Below are 20,014 nucleotides of genomic sequence, written 5' to 3'. Positions count from 1 at the left end.
CTCCTTGGTCTTCATGGTGACATTTGGTGGTGCCCCTTGCTTAGTGGTGTTACAGACTCTGGGCCTTTCAGAACAGGTGTATATATACTGAGATCATGTGACAGATCATGTGACACTTATATTGCACACAGGTGGACTTTATTTAACTAATTATGTGACTTCTGAAGGTAATTGGTTGCACCAGATCTTATTTAGGGGCTTCATAGCGAAGGTGGTGAATACATATGCACACACCACTTTTCAGTTTTTTTCTTTTTAGATTTTTTTTAAAACAAGTACTTTTTTAAATTTCACTTCACCAATTTGGACTATTTTGTTTATGTCCATTACATGAAATAAAAATAAAAATCCATTTAAATACAGGTTGTAATGCAACAAAATAGGAAAAATGCCAAGGGGGAAGAATACTTTTACAAGGCACTGTATATATTTATATTCTAGACACTGGTCCGGAAGCTAAATTCCTGCAATTCTATCCAGTTCATGGGGTTTTATATTTGTCAGGATCCCGCTTCCTGAGTCTGTTCCTGCCTGAGATGACTGTTTTTGTTTGAGTGTTGTCTAGGGTTCATGAACGCACCGTCTGGTTGCCGGGCAACGAGGTTAGGCGGGAGATCTATTTATTACCCGCACCTTTATCTCATCAACCTTCTGCACACCTGGTCCTGATCTTCACCTCTTCTTAAACCCTGAGCTGACATCCATTCCCTGCCGGATCGTTAGCAACGAACAGTATGTTGTGTCAGCGTATCAGCCTCATGTTTCCTGAGATAGTTTTGTTGTTTTGTGCTTGTTACTGGTTACTCACTCCCGTTTACTCTGTCTACAGTCATTCTCCCGGAACATTCAACTCCCTTGCCTGGCCGTCGGTGGATACAGTGACTTCATTGGATCAACCCATTTACTCTCATCAACTCGCCTCCGCTGCCGCTCCGTCTCCTGGATCACTCAAATTACACATCAAGACTACCAATAAATACTCACCTTCATTTTACTCACTTTGTCCTGGTCTGCTTCTGGGTTCTGTCTTAGAGAATCGTGACAATATTTTGTATTTAAATACTGTATTCCTGACACAGCTCATTCTATCTATTATTTCTACTACTGTACATTGCATTTTAGTTATACTGTATATACGTACTGCGTATTTATTAATATAGGGCCCACTGGATTCTTGACATAGCTTACTCTAATATATCTACTGTTGTACATATCATTCTCAGTAGGCCTATATCTTCTGTATATACACTGCTCAAAAAAATAAAGGGAACACTTAAACAACACATCCTAGATCTGAATGAAAGAAATAATCTTATTAAATACTTTTTTCTTTACATAGATGAATGTGCTGACAACAAAATCACACAAAAATAATCAATGGAAATCCAATTTATCAACCCATGGAGGTCTGGATTTGGAGTCACACTCAAAATTAAAGTGGAAAACCACACTACAGGCTGATCCAACTTTGATATAATGTCCTTTAAACAAGTCAAAATGGGGCTCAGTAGTGTGTGTGGCCTCCACGTGCCTGTATGACCTCCCTACAACGCCTGGGCATGCTCCTGATGAGGTGGCGGATGGTCTCCTGAGGGATCTCCTCCCAGACCTGGACTAAAGCATCTGCCAACTCCTGGACAATCTGTGGTGCAACGTGGCATTGGTGGATGGAGCGAGACATGATGTCCCAGATGTGCTCAATTGGATTCAGGTCTGGGGAATGGGCGGGCCAGTCCATAGCATCAATGCCTTCCTCTTGCAGGAACTGCTGACACACTCCAGCCACATGAGGTCTAGCATTGTCTTGCATTAGGAGGAACCCAGGGCCAACCGCACCAGCATATGGTCTCACAAGGGGTCTGAGGATCTCATCTCGGTACCTAATGGCAGTCAGGCTACCTCTGGCGAGCACATGGAGGGCTGTGCAGCCCTCCAAAGAAATCCCACCCCACACCATGACTGACCCACCGCCAAACCGGTCATGCTGGAGGATGTTGCAGGCAGCAGAACGTTCTCCACGGCGTCTCCAGACTCTGTCACGTCTGTCACATGTGCTCAGTGTGAACCTGCTTTCATCTGTGAAGAGCACAGGACGCCAGTGGCGAATTTGCCAATCTTGGTGTTCTCTGGCAAATGCCAAACGTCCTGCACGGTGTTGGGCTGTAAGCACAACCCTCACCTGTGGACGTCGGGCCCTCATACCACCCTCATGGAGTCTGTTTCTGACCGTTTGAGCAGACACATGCACATTTGTGGCCTGCTGGAGGTCATTTTGCAGGGCTCTGGCAGTGCTCCTCCTGCTCCTCCTTGCACAAAGGCGGGGGTAGCGGTCCTGCTACTGGGTTGTTGCCCTCCTACGGCCACCTCCGCGTCTCCTGATGTACTGGCCTGTCTCCTGGTAGCGCCTCCATGCTCTGGACACTACGCTGACAGACACAGCAAACCTTCTTGCCACAGCTCGCATTGATGTGCCATCCTGGATGAGCTGCACTACCTGAGCCACTTGTGTGGGTTGTAGACTCCGTCTCATGCTACCACTAGAGTGAAAGCACCGCCAGCATTCAAAAGTGACCAAAACATCAGCCAGGAAGCATAGGAACTGAGAAGTGGTCTGTGGTCTCCACCTGCAGAACCACTCCTTTATTGGGGGTGTCTTGCTTATTGCCTATAATTTCCACCTGTTGTCTATTCCATTTGCACAACAGCATGTGAAATGTATTGTCAATCAGTGTTGCTTCCTAAGTGGACAGTTAGATTTCACAGAAGTGTGATTGACTTGGAGTTACATTGTGTTGTTTAAGTGTTCCCTTTATTTTTTGAGCAGTATACATTCGGTGTATATACAGTACCAGTCAAAAGTTTGGACACACCTACTCTTTCAAGGGTTTTTCTTTATTTTTACTATTTTCTACGTTGTAGAATAATAGCGAAGACATCCAAACTATGAAATAACACATGGATTCATGGAGTAATAAAAAAAAGTGTTAAACAAATCTAAATATATTTTATATTTGAGATTTTTCAAAGTAGCCACCCTTTGCCTTGATGACAGCTTTGCACTCTCTTGGCATTCTCTCAACCAGCTTCGCCTGGAATGCTTTTCCAACAGTCTTGGAGGAGTTCCCCACATATGCTGAGCCGTCGTTGGCTGCTTTTCCTTCATTCTGCGGTCCAACTCATCCCAAACCATCTCAATTGGGTTGAGGTTGTTTGATTGTGGAGGCCAGGTCATCTGTTGCAGGACTCCATCACTCTCCTTCTTGGTCAAATAGCCCTTACACAGACTGGAGGTGTGTTGGTTCATTGTCCTGTTTAAAAACAAATGATATTCCCACTAAGCACAAACCAGATGGGATGGCGTATTACTGCAGAATGCTGTGGTAGTCATGCTGGTTAAGTATTTCTTGAATTCTAAATAAATCACAGACAGTGTCACCAGCAAAGCACCCCCATACCATCACACCTCCTCCTCCATGTTTCACGGTGGGAACCATACATGTGGAGATCCTCCATTCACCTACTCTGCGTCTCACAAAGACACGTCTGTTAGAACCAAAAATCTAAAATTTGGACTCATCAGACCAAAGGAAAGATTTGTTCCAGTCTAATGTTCATTGGTCGTGTTTCTTTGCCCAAGCAAGTCTCTTCTTCTTATTGATGTCCTTTAGTATTGGTTTCTTTGCAGAAATTCGACCATGAAGGCCTGATTCGCGCAATCTCCTCTGAACAGTTGATGTTGATGTGTCTGTTACTTGAACTCTGTGAAGCATTTATTTGGGCTGTAATTTCTGAGGTGAAGTTAACTCTAATGAACTTATCATCTGCTGCAGAGGTAACTCTGTCTTTCCTGTGGCGGTCCTCATGAGAGCCAGTTTCATCATAGCGCTTGATGGTTTTTGCGACTGCACTTGAAGAAACTTTGAAAGTTCTTCATTTTTTCCGTATAGAGTGACCTTCATGTCTCAAAGTAATGATGGACTGTCATTTCTTTTTGCTTATTTGAGCTGTTCTTGCCATAATATGGACTTGGTCTTTTACCAAATAGGGCTATCTTCTGTATACTACCCCTACCTTGTCACAACACAACTGATTGGCTCAAACGCATTAAGAAGGAAAGAAACTCCACAAATTAACTTTTAATTAACAAGGCACACCTGTGTTGTGTCTTTGGCCATCATTAACTTGAAGACATGTTTATTAAATAACTCTCTGTAATTATTATTACGCGATTAAACTGATTAATCATGTAACTGTAATTAACTAGGTCGGGGCACCAAGGAAAATATTCAGATTACACAGTTATAATTTTCCCAATATAACTGTCAGATATTATAACATTATATATTATATTATAAAATCTGATCTATTATCTTCTTGTTTTAATGATGTGTTATTACCTCGCGTCCAGTCTCATTCCAAACGTCGTAAATTGTTGTTATCTGCACGAACCCAGTCTTCACTAAGTCATCCATACATCAATTGTCTTAAAATCATTTATTTACTAAACTAAGTAATTCACAGAAAGCATACAAAACAGTAGGTATCGTTACAAAGCAATGGTAGAGGAATGTGGCCTAGTGGGCTAAACCGGCATGGCGGCTTGTTAAACAAAAGAGTATTGGGGAGTCAGCTGAGAAGACCCTACAGAGTTAATAAATATTAACAATTGATAAGCTAATCCTTTGCACATGAACGCTCACTCATTCGGGAACAATTGCAATCAATATATATTTACGCTCAGTGTGTCGTCGGGATCCTTGTTGGAGAGTTTGGATCTGTTGGAGAGTTTTGTCCGCGTTCTATCTCTCTTGGTTAGGATGGATCTTTCAAAGCGACATTCGTTCATGTCGTTATAGAATGGATGTTTCATCGGTCTTCGCGTTCAATGACACCGAATTTCTAGCTGCAGACTAGTAATTAATATCAAAGACTTGTTATTATTCTGTCGGTATCGATAGTCTAAAAGTTTAACCACGTGGTATGGTTAAAGTTCAGTAGAGGAATGCATGGTCAAACCTTGGCTCTCTCTCCTCGAGGTAAGCTGGTCTGCAGAAAGAAACCCTGTGTGGGGGTTCATATACTGAACGTAGAAAAGGCTGTCACATGACGCCTTGTCCTGTCTGTGTCCCTGGGGGCATGCCGGTGACTTGGTAAAACTTTAAGTAGAAAATACAATTCTCTCGCATTAACATCTTACAAGCATCTCAACATATTCCAAATAGCTTTATCCTTATTAATACATTTTATACAACCATTTAGATGTAAGTCCCATAGCTGAGGCTATTATATAAACATTATTATGGTAATATGGCAATATTGTCTCTCATGGGTTTCATAAAATTGTACGAAGCGGACCAGTTCGTAGCTGGATTCTTCAGCGATCTTTTATACCTTCTCCAGAACATAAATGTCGTTTGGTTCCCCCGTCCGGTGAGGTGGAAGAATTCCTTTGTCTCTCTATGAAACCCTTCTGTCTCAAAACTGTGGCCTGTGAGGCAGAACATTCCCTTTGGAATTTACGACCGCCGTCTGACCGCAGCAGCCTGGGTAGGGGGAGGTAGGTAGGGGGATGGTGCATAGAAAAGGCCTGGTGCAGAGGGAGGGGGGTTTAACTGTGCTCGCTGTACCCAAAGAGGGCAACGTCATGACACCTGTTAACCATTTATATTTTTGACAACTTTTACTTCACTACATTTCTAAAGAAAATAATGTACTTTTTACTCCATACATTTTCCCTGACACCCAAAAGTACTTGTTACATTTTAAATGCTTAGCAGGACAGAAAATGGTCCAATTCACACACTTATCATTAGAAAATCCCTGGTCATCCCTAATTCCTCCGATCTGGCAGAATCACTAAACACAAACCCTTTGTTTGTAAATTATTTCTGAGTGTTGGACTGTGCCTCTGGCTGTCATACATTTTTTTTTTTAAGAAATCGTGCCATCTGGTTTGCTTAATATAAGGAATTTTTTAATATTTGTACTTTTACTTTTACTTTTGACACTTAAGTATATTTTAGCAATTCTATTTAATTTTGATATTTAAGTATATTTAAAATCAAATACTTTTAGACTTTTACTCAAGTAGTATTTTACTGAGTGACTTTCACATTTTCTATTAAGGTATCTTTACCTTTACTCAAGTATGACAATTGGGTACTTTTTCCACCACTGACTGTATATATATATTTGCATTTGGATTACTGTTACAACTCTATTTCGGTTAATTGGATTTGTTCAAGATTTGTTGTTTAATAAAAAAAACTGAATATGATTATTTGTGTAGGCTACTTGTTTGCCATTGTACTATATAGTTAGTAACATTAGCTAGTAATATAACGCTGCACCCGCTATAGCATCTGCTAAACTGTGTAAGTGACTAATATTGATTTGATTTGATCCTTTCCCATGCAATAGTCGAATAGTTTTTTTTACCTCGAATACCTGCGGTAGGGCTATGATTGCTACTAAACCAATATGTTCCTTTAAAACCTCTATGGGATCAGTGTCCTCCCCTTGGGACGGTAGAGCTAATGTGCGCTAATGTGATTAGCATGAGGTTGTAAGTAACAGGAACATATGTTCATCTGATATGGGCAGATAGCTTATATTCTTGTTAATCTAACTGCACTGTCCAATTTAGAGTAGCTATTACAGTGAAATAATACCATGCCTTTTTATTGAGGAGAGTGCACAGTTATGAACTTGAAAATGTATCAATAAACCAATTAGGCACATTTGGCCAGACTTGATACCACATTTTGAACAGAAATGCAATGGTTTACTGGATCAGGCTAAAACTTTGCACAAACACTGTTGCCATCTAGTGCCTCTAAACTGGAATAATACGTTGTGGCGTTTCTCTTGCATTTCAAAGATGATGGGGGGAAAAAGAAAAAATATAGTTTACCAGATCAAATGTATTGTATTCTCCTACATTAATTTCAAATTTCCCCAAACTTCAAAGTGTTTCCTTTCAAATGGTATCAAGAATATGCATATCCTTGCTTCAGGTCCTGAGCTACAGGCAGTTAGATTTGGGTATGTCATTTTAGGCGAAAATGTAAATAACGTGTCCGATCCTTAAGAGGTTTTAAAGCAGCAATAAGCAGTAAAACAAATTAAAGCGTTTTCCTTCCTCTGTTTAGGTAGAAAGCTGAGGGATGGGGCTGAAGAAATTAGAGCATTTTCAAATTCATAGACAGAGCGATTGATCCAACGACTGACCATGCATAATATCAATTTTTTTTTTTATCCATGTCTTGGGGCTATAGTGTTTAAATTGTTTACAGAATTTTGAGGAAAACAAGCTTATATTTGGGGTATGGAGAGTTGAACTAAGCTCATGAGGCAATTTCTAAGTTATATTTTCAAGAATCTATGGGTACATATAATGAATTCTAAATCCAAAAATGGATGTAGCAACTACAGATTGCCCTTTTAACATAGGCCTACGTCATTTGGGTATTTCCGCACCATTTGAGGGGGAGGTGGTAAGTTGCATTGGAGACTCGAAGTTGGGGGTGGCGAAAGAACAAGCTGTCAAGAGAAGGTAACAACACTGCGTTCAAGGGACAAACAACCTATAGGGAAAAGGCTATTCGATTAATCACGGTGGCCGAAGCCGAAGTTGGAAATGGATGGTAAGTTTGTTTACAAACTGATCCTCAAGGTAAATGCATGTTGGAGTCTCGTGTGAAGCTTAGCAATTTGTTTGCGCACAAGGGTGAAGCCCGCATACCATTGGTTTTGTACTATATCAGGAAGAGCCAATACAAAATAATGGAGTTAATTGGCGCTGACTTGCCAGCACTGTACTAGGAAGTAGATAGGCCTACGTCTATTAGGCTATAGTTCTAGAACTGCACATCATATCTAGTAGAACATGTCATAGCCCATGTTCATTATGGATGCTTTAAAAAAAAAGTTTTATCCAAACATTAGAGTAGTACGGCAGTCAAGCGCCTACGTGATTCTCCAAGATATTTGACTTTAGCCACAGGGAGATATTTAACTCGTAGGCCTATGACAAGATATACAAATTTGACACTTAATTGATAAGGGGACGCCGTTGTTTCCGAGATTACGTCATAAAATAAATGATGAACGTATGCTAGCTGTGGGTAAATGTTTGCAATGTAACGTTATGAAATGATCCTACGTCATCAATGTGTTGTGCTTATACATATATAGGTGTATAGCTTGTTAAGAAAGCCACGCAACAATATGACATTACGAAAAGTTACATTGTCGACTTGAACAAACATGGAAGGCATCCCTTTCTCTTAGAGAGTGGCCATTTAAAAGAAAAGTCTTCCATGAAACAGTGGTGGGTGGGGCTATGAACAAGCGCCACAAATCAAGTTTCCAGTCTTTTTCTATGTACCAGGACAGTCTTTTTCCATGAACCAGGACAGTGCTTTTAGTGAAGATGTATTAAATTCGACACCGACTGCTCACAGACACAATAGGAGCGATGTAATCTGAGACCTTTTATTGTCCCCGTCTAGATAATTTTCTTTATTAATTCGCGGTACACTTTCAGGGCGATCCTGGCAGGTCAAACATTATGAGCGATTATGCCGTGTCTGCTATTGTGTTTAAGATCAACCTCCAGTGTTTGCAATGTAAACCTATTAACTTCTACTCTTAGTTAACACCCTTCTGCATATCGAGGATATTAATTTCTATCGCAGATCTGTGCTGAACTGTTGTGATCTTTAATGTCACCAGTTCTTGTGTGCCTTTACTTATCAGAGAGTAGTTGAGGGAAATTATAGGTTGTGGATTTTGATTGCTCATCCTTTCTTACTGATATCTTTGTTCTAGTAAATGTTTGTCAATTCCTCCCATCTCCTTAGGAATTTATGGATGGGAACAGCCCCCTTTGAACCAAGGTAAGGAGATTTCTATCACTCTGTGTAACTGTTTCCTGTTCCTCTCAACTGTTCATGTTGATGGGTGACAATCAGTGAGTCAACTTTTTGGCTTCTCACTCACTATTGACTTGAATCTTCAGCTGTGCTTTAAAACGCATACAAACATGATGAATCACAGCTGTTGCAAAAGCTCAACACTGCTTTAGGTACATTACATTGTGATAGTTTAGAGATGCACTATGACCTTCGTTACATTGGTCTCCCCCTCTCTCCATCTGTCTCATATATATATATATATCTATATCTCTCACTCTCTCACTCACTCAAATTTATATATCTGTCTCTCTGTGTGTGCAGGTAATCCCTTCATAGAGATCATTGAACAGCCCAAGCAGAGGGGCATGAGGTTCAGGTACAAATGTGAGGGGCGCTCTGCGGGAAGCACCCCGGGAGAGAAGAGCAATGACACCACCAAGACACACCCCGCCATTAAGGTGAGGGCGCCCTTTAATGACACAGATAATTAACCTGTCATTTTATAATGATTCCATGCCATTGTTTACTCTGTAGCTTAATGAATTCATTCCAAGACCTTAAAGGGATACTTTGGAATTTTGGCAATGAGCCCCTTTCAGATTCAGATGAACTCGTGGGTACCATTTTTATGTCTCTGTATCCAGTATGAAGGAAGTTAGAGGTCGATTTCTTGAGCCAATGCTAACTAGTGTTAGTGCAATGACGAAGTCTATGGGTAGTGGATACCCATAGACTTCCAGTCATTGCGCTAGCGCTAGGTAGCAATTGTGCTAGCACTGTTTAGCAACTTCGTTCAAACTGTACACAGAGACATAAAAATGGTATCCACAAGTTCATCTGACTCTTGGAAGTAGATGAAGGGCCTCATTGCCAAAATCTCGAAGTATCCCTTTAATAATTGTAGCTAAGTCACCATATATTCTGAGATGGTCGATGGGAAAACTATTAATGAAAGTAAGATTTGTTATGCAAATGAGCCATTTTGTCTAGTTATAACCACGGTAGAGCAGTCTAATTACTACTACACCATGCTTTACGACACTTGATTTATGGAGATCTGAAGGTGATAAGGAAGTGGTGGAGATTCTAAGGTGAGTGATGATACATATCCTGCTAACCTGGTTGGTCCCATGCAGGTGCACAACTACAATGGCCCCCTGCGTGTCCGCGTCTCCTTGGTGACCAAGAACCCACCTCACAAGCCCCACCCCCACGAACTGGTGGGGAAAGACTGCAAACATGGCTACTATGAGGCAGACCTGCAGGAGAGACGAGTACACAGGTTAGACGCAGGGTCTGTGTGTGTGTGTGTGTGTGTGTGTGTCTGTGTGTGTGTGTGTGTTGGGGGCTTGAGGGTGGGTGTGAGGGCACGTCTGGGAAAATGACTAGATGGGTGTGTGTGTGTGTGGGGGGGCAGACTTGTTAGTGGGTGGGTGTGTGATGAAATACAAAATGTTTGTTTGGTGCAGTGTGTACTTGCCAACATCTTGATAGAGGACATATACTTGGATGACAAAAGGGTACCAGTTAATGATTTATATAACCATTCAGAATAAGTTGTTTCACATTTTTAAAGGCCAAAAGCAGAGGATGGTGGAATAAGCACCCTCTTGTGGTCGATATCTACAGTATCTCACTTTCACACGTGTTCACTTTGACTCCTTGTCTTACTGTCTGCTCTCAGTTTTCAGAACCTGGGCATTCAGTGTGTGAAGAAAAAGGATGTGGCCGAGGCAGTTTCCTGTAGGCTGCAGACCCAAAACAACCCCTTCAACAGTGAGTGTACACACACCACACACACACACACACACACACACACACACACCTTTCTTTTACTATCCTTGTGGGGACCAAACAATTGATTCCCTTTCAAAATTATATTTTCTCTAACTCCTGACTCCTACGCTTAAAATAGCCTTTTTCCTTGTGGGGACTGGCGAAATGTCCCCACTTGTCCGAATTGTCCTTGTTTTTCTATCCTTGTGAGTACTTCTGGTCCCCATAAGGATAGGTAAACCAAAAACACACACACTGTACGTGACAATCCACTGTCATAACATTATACCAGTTATATAATTCACTCCTCCAATCTAATTTTCATGTTTGTTTACCTTGGTTAATTACAATAATATCGTGTGAGTAGGAATTTATTTTTCCTCTGTTGACTGTGACTGGCTATCTGACACCGACTGTATCCTATCCTATCTCCGATGCCACACCAATTTGCTTTGTGTTTGATGTGTTGTTTTGTCTGCAGTTCCTGAGGCGAACGTGTGGGAGGAGTTTGACCTAAATGCAGTGAGGCTGTGTTTCCAGGCCTCGATCACTCTGCCTACCGGGGAACTCTTCGCTCTAGAGCCCGTGGTGTCCCAGCCCATCTACGACAACAGTGAGTCTGCTACACAAACCAAACGCTCACTAAGTACACACTGACTCCCTCGCATGTCACTGTTCTGTCCTGGGGGTGTTCCTGTTTTATTGTGAACAATTATTTTTTATTATTTTCATATAAGGCTAAATATAAGCAGTACATACAAGCAGTACCCAGAGGGAGCAACATCACACAAAAAGAGGAGAAAAAACTAAAGAATAAAGACAAGAATCAAGGAAGACGCAAAACAAATTGCGTACATACATATTCACATTTGGGCTGTCAAACTTTTCAAATAATTGAGTTAATGGCATTAGTAAATTGCGACGAATCACAGTTTTTGAATTTGTTCAAATTTGGCACTAAATAAAGTTTTTTCTTTTTGAACAGCAGTACATTAAGTTGCAGGCATACTATGCTTTGATTGTAAGTGTCGGAAACACAGAAGGATCTACATCAGAACGTTTTGACATTTTCACTATTAACAACACAGAGGTCACTGTAACATTCAGCTATTAATGCTCTCAATGTTTAAGTAGGCCTGCTCCCTCTCATCAATGCCCTTGATGTTTAACACTTGCACACAGTTTTTTTTCTTTTCTTACACACACCTTTTAAGTACTGTTAAAACTTCAGGCATTCTAAATGGGTGTGACTATAGGCAAAAAGACCTGGCTCTATGGACACAAAGAGCTTCTAAACTTGTCTGGCAATGTTATGAAAACACTAACCATCTGTACTGTTCTGGTAACTTTACACACACAGGCCTACACGCTCTTCCCTTCCTCCCACACCCTCTCTCACTTACTCCCACTCTCACACACATCCTCTCTGACACACACACACACAATCATACACACCCCACAATTTTGGCAGTTGATCTTACGAATATACAAATGTTGTACATTAAAACCCAAAGCCTGCACAGTTCAACGTTGGGTTCAAACCAGCTTTTTGAGAGCGTTTTTTTTTAGTAATTAAAAAAAAAAAAATTATTCACAGCTGTTGAAACTGCTCAAGTTACATTTCTTGAAAAGAAATGTGGACATTTGGGTTATAACCACAGAGCATGAGAGCGGGACATCATTTCCCTAAGACGTCAACAACATATTTCCAAAGAACTTCCAACAGTTAAACAGTGCCAAAACATATGCAGGCATGTTTCACAGTTGACTCAGTGTCAGTTTCACTCATTTATGAAGCCCCTTCACACTCCATCTCTATCGTTTCTGTCTCACAGGAGCACCCAACACAGCAGAACTGAAGATCTGTCGAGTGAACAGAAACTCTGGAAGCTGCAGAGGGGGGGATGAGATCTTCTTACTTTGTGACAAAGTGCAAAAAGGTTTGTCTGTTACACACACGCGCTTCTATTTTTGTTGGCATTAATGTGTTGAGCCTTTTTAGTTTCTTTAACCTTACGTCAACGGCTTTGTTCATGTATGCCTTTTTTTGTAGTTCCTCTTTGCCAGACACATTTGAAAGTATTGTGTGTGTATATAAGCCCACTGGTAACCACTTATTTAATTGATCAAACTTAACCTAGTTCATTGGTTCTTTCTCCTTCCTGTATGACATGAAAAGGGGGCCAATGAAAGAATGTTGTTACAGAATGTTACCAAGGCAGTTAGACTGGCTGGGAGAATTGATTCTGAGCCGGTCTCTCACATCTCGCTGTCCCACCCCATTCTTTCTCCCCTCCACAGAGGACATTGAGGTGCGGTTCTTCCAGGATGCGTGGGAGGGGAAGGGCACCTTCTCCCAGGCGGATGTCCACAGGCAGGTGGCCATTGTGTTCCGCACCCCTCCCTACTGCGACACCAACCTGACCGAGCCAATCCGAGTGAAGATGCAGCTCCGCAGGCCCTCGGACCGTGAGGTCAGCGAGCCAATGGACTTCCAGTTCCTGCCCTCCGACCCAGGTCACTTCCCTTTCCGTTACAATGGCGATCCACTTTATTTTCTATGGCATAACTCCTGTGGTTGTCATGCAAAACATTTTACCCAGGCTAACTCTAGAATTTTTCACTGTACAGATGAATATAAACTGATGGAGAAGAGAAAACGGACAGAAGGAATGTTACAGAATCTGAAGCTGGGGTCCCTGATGTCAGGTAAGTGTCTAAAATGATCCATGTCGATGAACTAGACAGCTGTGTCCTCTGATGGTTTTAATGTGTGATGGTGTATGTTTGAATTCCAGGGGCCATGCCAGCAGAGACGAGGCCTTTCAACATTGCCAGGAGAACAGTCACCGCTAAGCCAGCAGCTAGCCAGCCTGGTAAACCGTACTATTTATTTAGATGTTTATTATTAATGGGTGTGTTAGTACGTTAAAGGGTGTTATTCTATATGTTATCAAAAGTTAACATGGATACTACTGTTTAGGGACCCTACGTTTTATTTGTACATTTGGCAGTATACAGAATTGGGTAAGGGACAGTGGCATTGACTGTGTCTCTTGCAGTGATGAACCAAGTGGCGCCCCCTAGTGCTGTCTCTGTGAAGCCCCAGCCCTACTACAACGGCCCCCAGCCAGGCCAGTTGTTTCAAACCCAGCCCAAAGCAGAAGCCTCCACCACAGCCGAGACCTGGAAGTTCCTCAACAGCCTGACCCTGGACTCCCAGCCCAAAGCCACCCCCGTGGCCAGCTTCATCACCAACCCCCAGGCCTCTGTAGCCACAGCCGCCTCTTCCCAGGACTTTCCCACCGTAAACCTGTTGGACCTCCACGGATACGCTTTCCACACCTTTGCTAGTCCCCAGGAGCCGGTGAGTGCAGCTGCTACCACAGAGCCCACCTCTACCTTCGGGGTCCAAGGCTCCCAGTTCAAGGTGGACGAGGAGCTACCCGAATTCCCCAGCTTTGAGGCACAACCGACCGGGACTCTAGATAGTATAAACTTCGACGACTTCCAGGCTATGCTGGGCCAGAGTTGTCTGGCTGGAGAAGGGCCAAAGAGCAGTGAGGCGTCAGCCCCTCAGGCACCCTGCCACTTACCTTCCACCAACACTGTGGCCAACAACGCGGCCCAGAACCAAGCAGACCCAGCCAACCACCACATCAGCTGTGGCGGCAGCACCTGGATGAACTACCCCAACAGCATTGTCAACCTGCTCCAGAACGAGGGCATGATGGACAGTTCCCCCGGCAACGCCAGCCAGCCGGCCGCCCTTGACGACCTGGACGTCTTAAGCTCCATGGATGAAGACCATCTCATGTCCATCCTGAGCAGTGGCAACCAATACACTTTTGTGTCCGGACATCAGACCTAAGAGACAACCGTGTGATTTGACTGACATGTTTACTGACATAATCCCCCTGGTAGACTACTTTTATCTCTTCCCTCGCCCTTGAGACCCTGGGCCCGGTTGCGTAAAACAACTTAAGTTAATTTTCCACTCATATTTTCCTGTAACTTTAAATCAGTTGCACAAAATTTGTGAATTTTAAATTAAGTACAAAAGTTAAAGGTGTCCATGAGGTCCCTTAAATGCCTCATTATGTATGGATATCAATGTAAACAGCATTTGTAGAGGTCAATGTTGATTTTAATCTGCTCTGGTTACAAAAGGAAAACGTCAACCAGCTAGCTACTTAGCTAAACAATGGAAGGTGCACGATCCATGGCTACAAAGCTAGCTGGCTAGTTAGCTACAGCTACTCTGTAAGCTAGCTTGACGTACTAGGAAGTAATATAAACAAGTTGAGAAAAAAGTAACTACAAGAAAAGTGGTTTATTATCTGAAGCAATTTGGTTATCCTGTCTTGATTGTAGAAGTTCTATTTTGCTATCTCACAAAATGAAAGCGATCTCTTTGAAGAGACATTCAGTCAGTGAATCAGGCCATCTCCATGGTAACCAGATACTCTTTCTGCCATATGTGCCTTCAAACTACCGTAAAACCCCTTAAGTATGCCCTTACCTAAGGAAATATTTGAGTGGCTCTATGCATCGCCCTTAAACAATTCCCTTAGGTAAGGGAAAATTATTCCATAAGGTCAACCCTTACGGGAAACACTTAAGATGTTTTATATGAAACGGGCCCAGCTCCCTTCCAACCTCCCTTTGTACTTGCTATTCTAAAGGGCTTCAAAGGAGAGTCATTTGAAGACTGGCAAAAAGGAGAGTCCGAAAGTGGTGCTTTCTGCTCTCTTCTCTATGTGGATTGTGGACATGCTTATTAGGACAGCTGCAGAACCCTGCCTGTACAGAATTAACAGAGTGAATAGAAGGGAGAGCTACAGGGAAGTAGCCAGTTTGTATCTGCCAGTATGTGGGCAATTGCAACACCCGAGGATGAACTGGATGAGCTGAATCGTCCCTTTTCGTCACCCCTAAAGATACACAACCCACTGGGTTGTGTATAAACCCAGGCTTGTTTCTAATCTCCAAAGGCAGTGGTCTTCCCTTCTGGTCCCAAAGAGCTTCAGGGTTTCTAAATGTCTCTACTTCAATCGTTCAGTTAAAGAATACGACTAAATCAAATCAAACTTTAAAAGTTTGATTTAGTCCTATCTTCCTCTAAATATCATTACATTTTTAATCAACCAGAGCTTGAAGCCCTAGGCCTATTGTATTGTCTATTTTTAGTTGCATCCTTGGTTTAATTGAAACAATAGCTGTTGATGACTTTGCAGATGCTATATAGGCCTAAATAGCGTCATTGATGATAAAAGCGATAAAGTATGGTCACATTTAATTTGCTGTGTTAAACCTACTCTTTGGAATGACGTATAGCAACAGTGAATCTATTTAGTTTTAAAGTGGAGATCTCCCAACGATCATTCTCACGATAGCACATTGGTAATAGTCAGTGTCAAATATCATACGATAGCACATTGGTAATAGTCGGTGTCAAATATCATAGCTAATCAGGGCTGGGCTTGGTTAAAACCCTGGATGGGAGACCAAAGGATAGCTGTAGATGGATCAATTCTCCAGTAGGAGGTGCTGTCCACCCTGTTTTTTTCTTATACGTTAAAGATCTGACATTGGTTTAACTTCAACATTTTATACAAGGTTTGTATATGTTGAAATTTGGTTACCATGATGACATAATCCTGTGGTTAAAATGTTGTTGATTCAACCAGTTTGTGCCCTGTGGGTATTGACTGAATAGTCGAGGTGTGGAGAAATTGCTGAGCCAACAGACCAGGAGTTGAACCTGCCAACCAATCAGTTGATCACAAAATGTGACCATTATTCTATTATGGGGAGTAGGGTGAGTTTTGCATTTTCCCCACTTACAGTTGAGTGAGTATACTAAAGTAGTGGAATATCACCAAAAAGCAAGATTGTAATTTCATTGTGCATAAGCCTTAGTTGATGATATACACTGAGTATACAAAACATTAGGAACACCTTCCTAATATTGAGTTGCACCCCCCCCTTTTACCCTCGGAACAGCCACAATTTGTCAGGGCATGGACTCCACAGGTGTTCCACAGGGATGCTGGCCCATGTTCCAATGCTTCCCACAGTTGTCAAGTTGGCTGGAGGTCTTTTGGGTGGTGGACCATTCTTGTTACACATGGGGAAACTGTTGAGCGTGAAAAACCTGCAGCATTGCATTTCTTGACACAAACCGGTGTGACTGGCACCATAACACATTCAAAGGCGCTTACATTTTGTCTTGCCCATTCACCCTCTGAATGGCACACACACACACAATCCATGTCTCAATGCTTAAAAATCCTTCTTTAACCCGTCTCCTCCCCTTCATCTACACTGATTTTTTAAATTGGATTTAACAGGTGACATTAATACGGGATCTTCGGTTTCACCTGATCTGTCTCGTGTCATGGAAAGAGCCGGTGTTCTTAATGTTTTGTATACTCTGTGTACGTGACCTATAGTACTCACCTTGATGACATATCTTAATGTTATGTACAGCTTTACCATGTCAACACCTGCAAGTATAACTTGTCATTTTAGGTTCAAATGTTCAATACATCTTTGGAACAGGAAGGATATTGCTGTTTATAAATGTACAATATGTTAGAATGTAGCAGATTCATTGTTAATATCAGTTAAAAAGACTTATTCCATATCATGTTAGTAGTTTTGAGTCAGTATCTCAATATATTTCTGTCCATCACTATGTCAATTATGCTTATTCACAGTGCGGTTTGCATTTAGACCCATGTAGTATTATTACATTTTGCTGTATGGTATATGAACATCAGTGGCAGTTTATTTTACATTGTCAATTAGGACATGTTTAAACCATAACTTTGTACTTATTCAATGCTGCCTTAATGAAAATGGAAAATGTTATATTTTGTACAAGTATACAGTACCAGTCAAAAGTTTGGACACAACTACTCATTCCAGTGTTTATTTTTTATTTTTTTACTATTTTCTACATTGTAGAATAGTAGTAGAGACATCAAAACTATGAAATAACATATATGGAATCATGTAGTAACCAAAAAATTGTTACAAAAATCAAAATATATTTGAGATTTCAAAGTAGCCACCGTTTGCGTCAACATATTTTAAGCTAACTGATAACTGAGTGCAAAATATGTTGAAGCCAAACAATAAAAAAGGTAAGACATTTTCACGTGTAGGCCGGGAGTCAGGATGCAGGTGCAGAAGGTGAGTTTAATAATGATAAATGCAGATAAACATAAGCGTACAGAACATGAATCAAAACGAACAAATACTGCCTGATTACTGAGGGCTAAATAAAGGGAAGGTAATCAAGGTGATGATGTAGCAGGATAGAACAGTGGCATTTGGTAAGACAAGGGGTGGCAGACTATGTATTTTTGTAAATAACAACTGGTGCATGATATCTAAGGAAGTCTCAAGGTTTTGCTCGCCTGACGTAGATTATCTCATGATAAACTGTAGACCACACTATCTACCTAGAGAGTTTCTGTATTTTTCACAGATGTCTACATACCGCCAGAGACTGATGCTGGCGCTAAGACCGCACTCAATGAGCTGTATTCCGCCTTAAGCAAAGAGGAAAACGCACACCCAGAGGTGGCGCTCCTAGTGGCCAGGGACTTTAATGCAGGGAAACTTAAATCAGTTTTACCAAATTTCTATCGGCATGTTAAATGTGCAACCAGAGGGAAAAAGATCTCTGGACCACCTTTGCTCCACACACAGAGATGCATACAAAGCTCTCCCTCGCCCTCCATTTTGCAAATCTGACCATAATTCTATCCTCCTGATTCCTACTTACAACAAAAATTAAAGCTGGAAGCACCAGTGACTCGATCAATAAAGAAAGTGGTCAGATGAAGCAGATGCTAAGTTACAAGACTGTTTTGCTAGCACAGACTGGAATATATTCCGGGATTCCTCCGATGGCATTGAGGAGTACACCACATCAGTCATTGGCTTCGTCATTAAGTGCATCAGTGAAGTCGTCCCCACAGTGACCATACGTACATACCCCAACCAGAAGCCATGGATTACAGGCAACATCCGCACTGAGCTAAAGGCTAGAGTTGCCAATTTCAAGGAGCGGGACTCTAACCTGGAAGCTTATAAGAAATCCCGCTATGCGTTCTGACGAACCATCAAACAGGCAAAGCGTCAATACAGGACTGAGATCGAATCGTACTACACCGGCTCTGACGCTCGTCACGTGGCAGGGCTTGCAAACCATTACAGACTACAAAGGGAAGCACAGCCAAGAGCTGCACAGTGATACGTACCTACCAGACGAGCTAAACTACTTCTATGCTTGCTTCGAGGCAAATAACACTGAAACATGCATGAGAGCATCAGCTGTTCTGGAAGACTGTGTGATCACGCTCTCCGCAGCCGATGTAAGACCTTTAAACAGGTCAACATTCACAAGGCCGCAGGGCCAGACGGAATACCAGGACGTGTACTGCGAGCATGCGCTGACCAGCTGGCAAGTGTCTTCACTGACATTTTCAACCTCTCCCAGTCTGAGTCTGTAATACCAACATGTTTTAAGCAGACCACCATAGTCCCTGTGCCCAAGACCACTAAGGTGACCTGCCTAAATAACTACCGACCCGTAGCACTCATGTCTGTAGCCATGAAATGCTTTGAAAGGCTGGTGATGGCTCACATCAACACCATTATCCCAGAAACCCTAGACCCACTCTAATTTGCATACCGCACCAACAGATCCACAGACGATGCAATCTCTATTGCACTCGACACTGCCCTTTCACACCTGGACAAAAGGAACATGTGCGAATGATATTCATTTACTACAGCTCAGTGTTCAACACCATAGTGCCCTCAAAGCTCATCACTAAGCTAAGGACCCTGGGACTAAACACCTCCCTCGGCAACTGGATCCTGGACTTCCTGACGGGCCACCCCCAGGTGGTAATTGTAGGTAACGACACATCCGCAACGCTGATCCTTAACACGGGGGCCCCTCAAGGGTGCGTGCTCAGCCCCCTCCTGTACTTCCTGTTCACTCATGACTGCATGGCCAGGCACGACTCCAACATCATCAAGTTTGCTGATGACACAACAGTGGTAGGCCTGATCAACGACAAGACTATAGGGAGGAGGTCAAGAGACCTGGCCGTGTGGTGCAAGGACAACAACCCATCCCTCAATGTGAACAAGACAAAGGAGATGATTGTGAACTACAGGAAAAGGAGGACCGAGCACGCCCCCATTCTCATCCACGGGCTGTAGTGGAGCAGGTTGAGAGCTTCAAGTTGCTTGGCGTCCACATTACCAACAAACTAACATGGTCCAAGCACACC

At 42.3% G+C, this 20,014-nt stretch overlaps 1 protein-coding gene across 1 annotated transcript; it reads left to right on the top strand.

The window, feature by feature from the left end:
* The first annotated feature begins 7,474 nt into the window (after window positions 1-7,474).
* On the top strand, window positions 7,475-17,614 carry LOC106577543 (transcription factor p65). Its single transcript, XM_082965091.1, has 11 exons — window positions 7,475-7,646; window positions 8,865-8,900; window positions 9,240-9,376; window positions 10,055-10,200; window positions 10,603-10,694; window positions 11,176-11,307; window positions 12,530-12,634; window positions 12,996-13,211; window positions 13,326-13,403; window positions 13,493-13,570; window positions 13,757-17,614. Exons 1-11 carry the CDS (start codon window positions 7,640-7,642, stop codon window positions 14,563-14,565), a joined length of 1,836 nt encoding a protein of 611 aa, XP_082821217.1. The 5' UTR covers window positions 7,475-7,639; the 3' UTR covers window positions 14,566-17,614.
* Window positions 17,615-20,014: the final 2,400 nt, after the last annotated feature.

This window comes from Salmo salar, chromosome 18 (assembly GCF_965601325.2).
Source record: "Salmo salar chromosome 18, fSalSal1, whole genome shotgun sequence".
NCBI classification, from domain to species: Eukaryota; Metazoa; Chordata; class Actinopteri; order Salmoniformes; family Salmonidae; genus Salmo; species Salmo salar.
The sequence above is the reverse complement of the archived record's forward strand: the minus strand, read 5'-3'. Positions and strand labels throughout refer to the sequence as shown.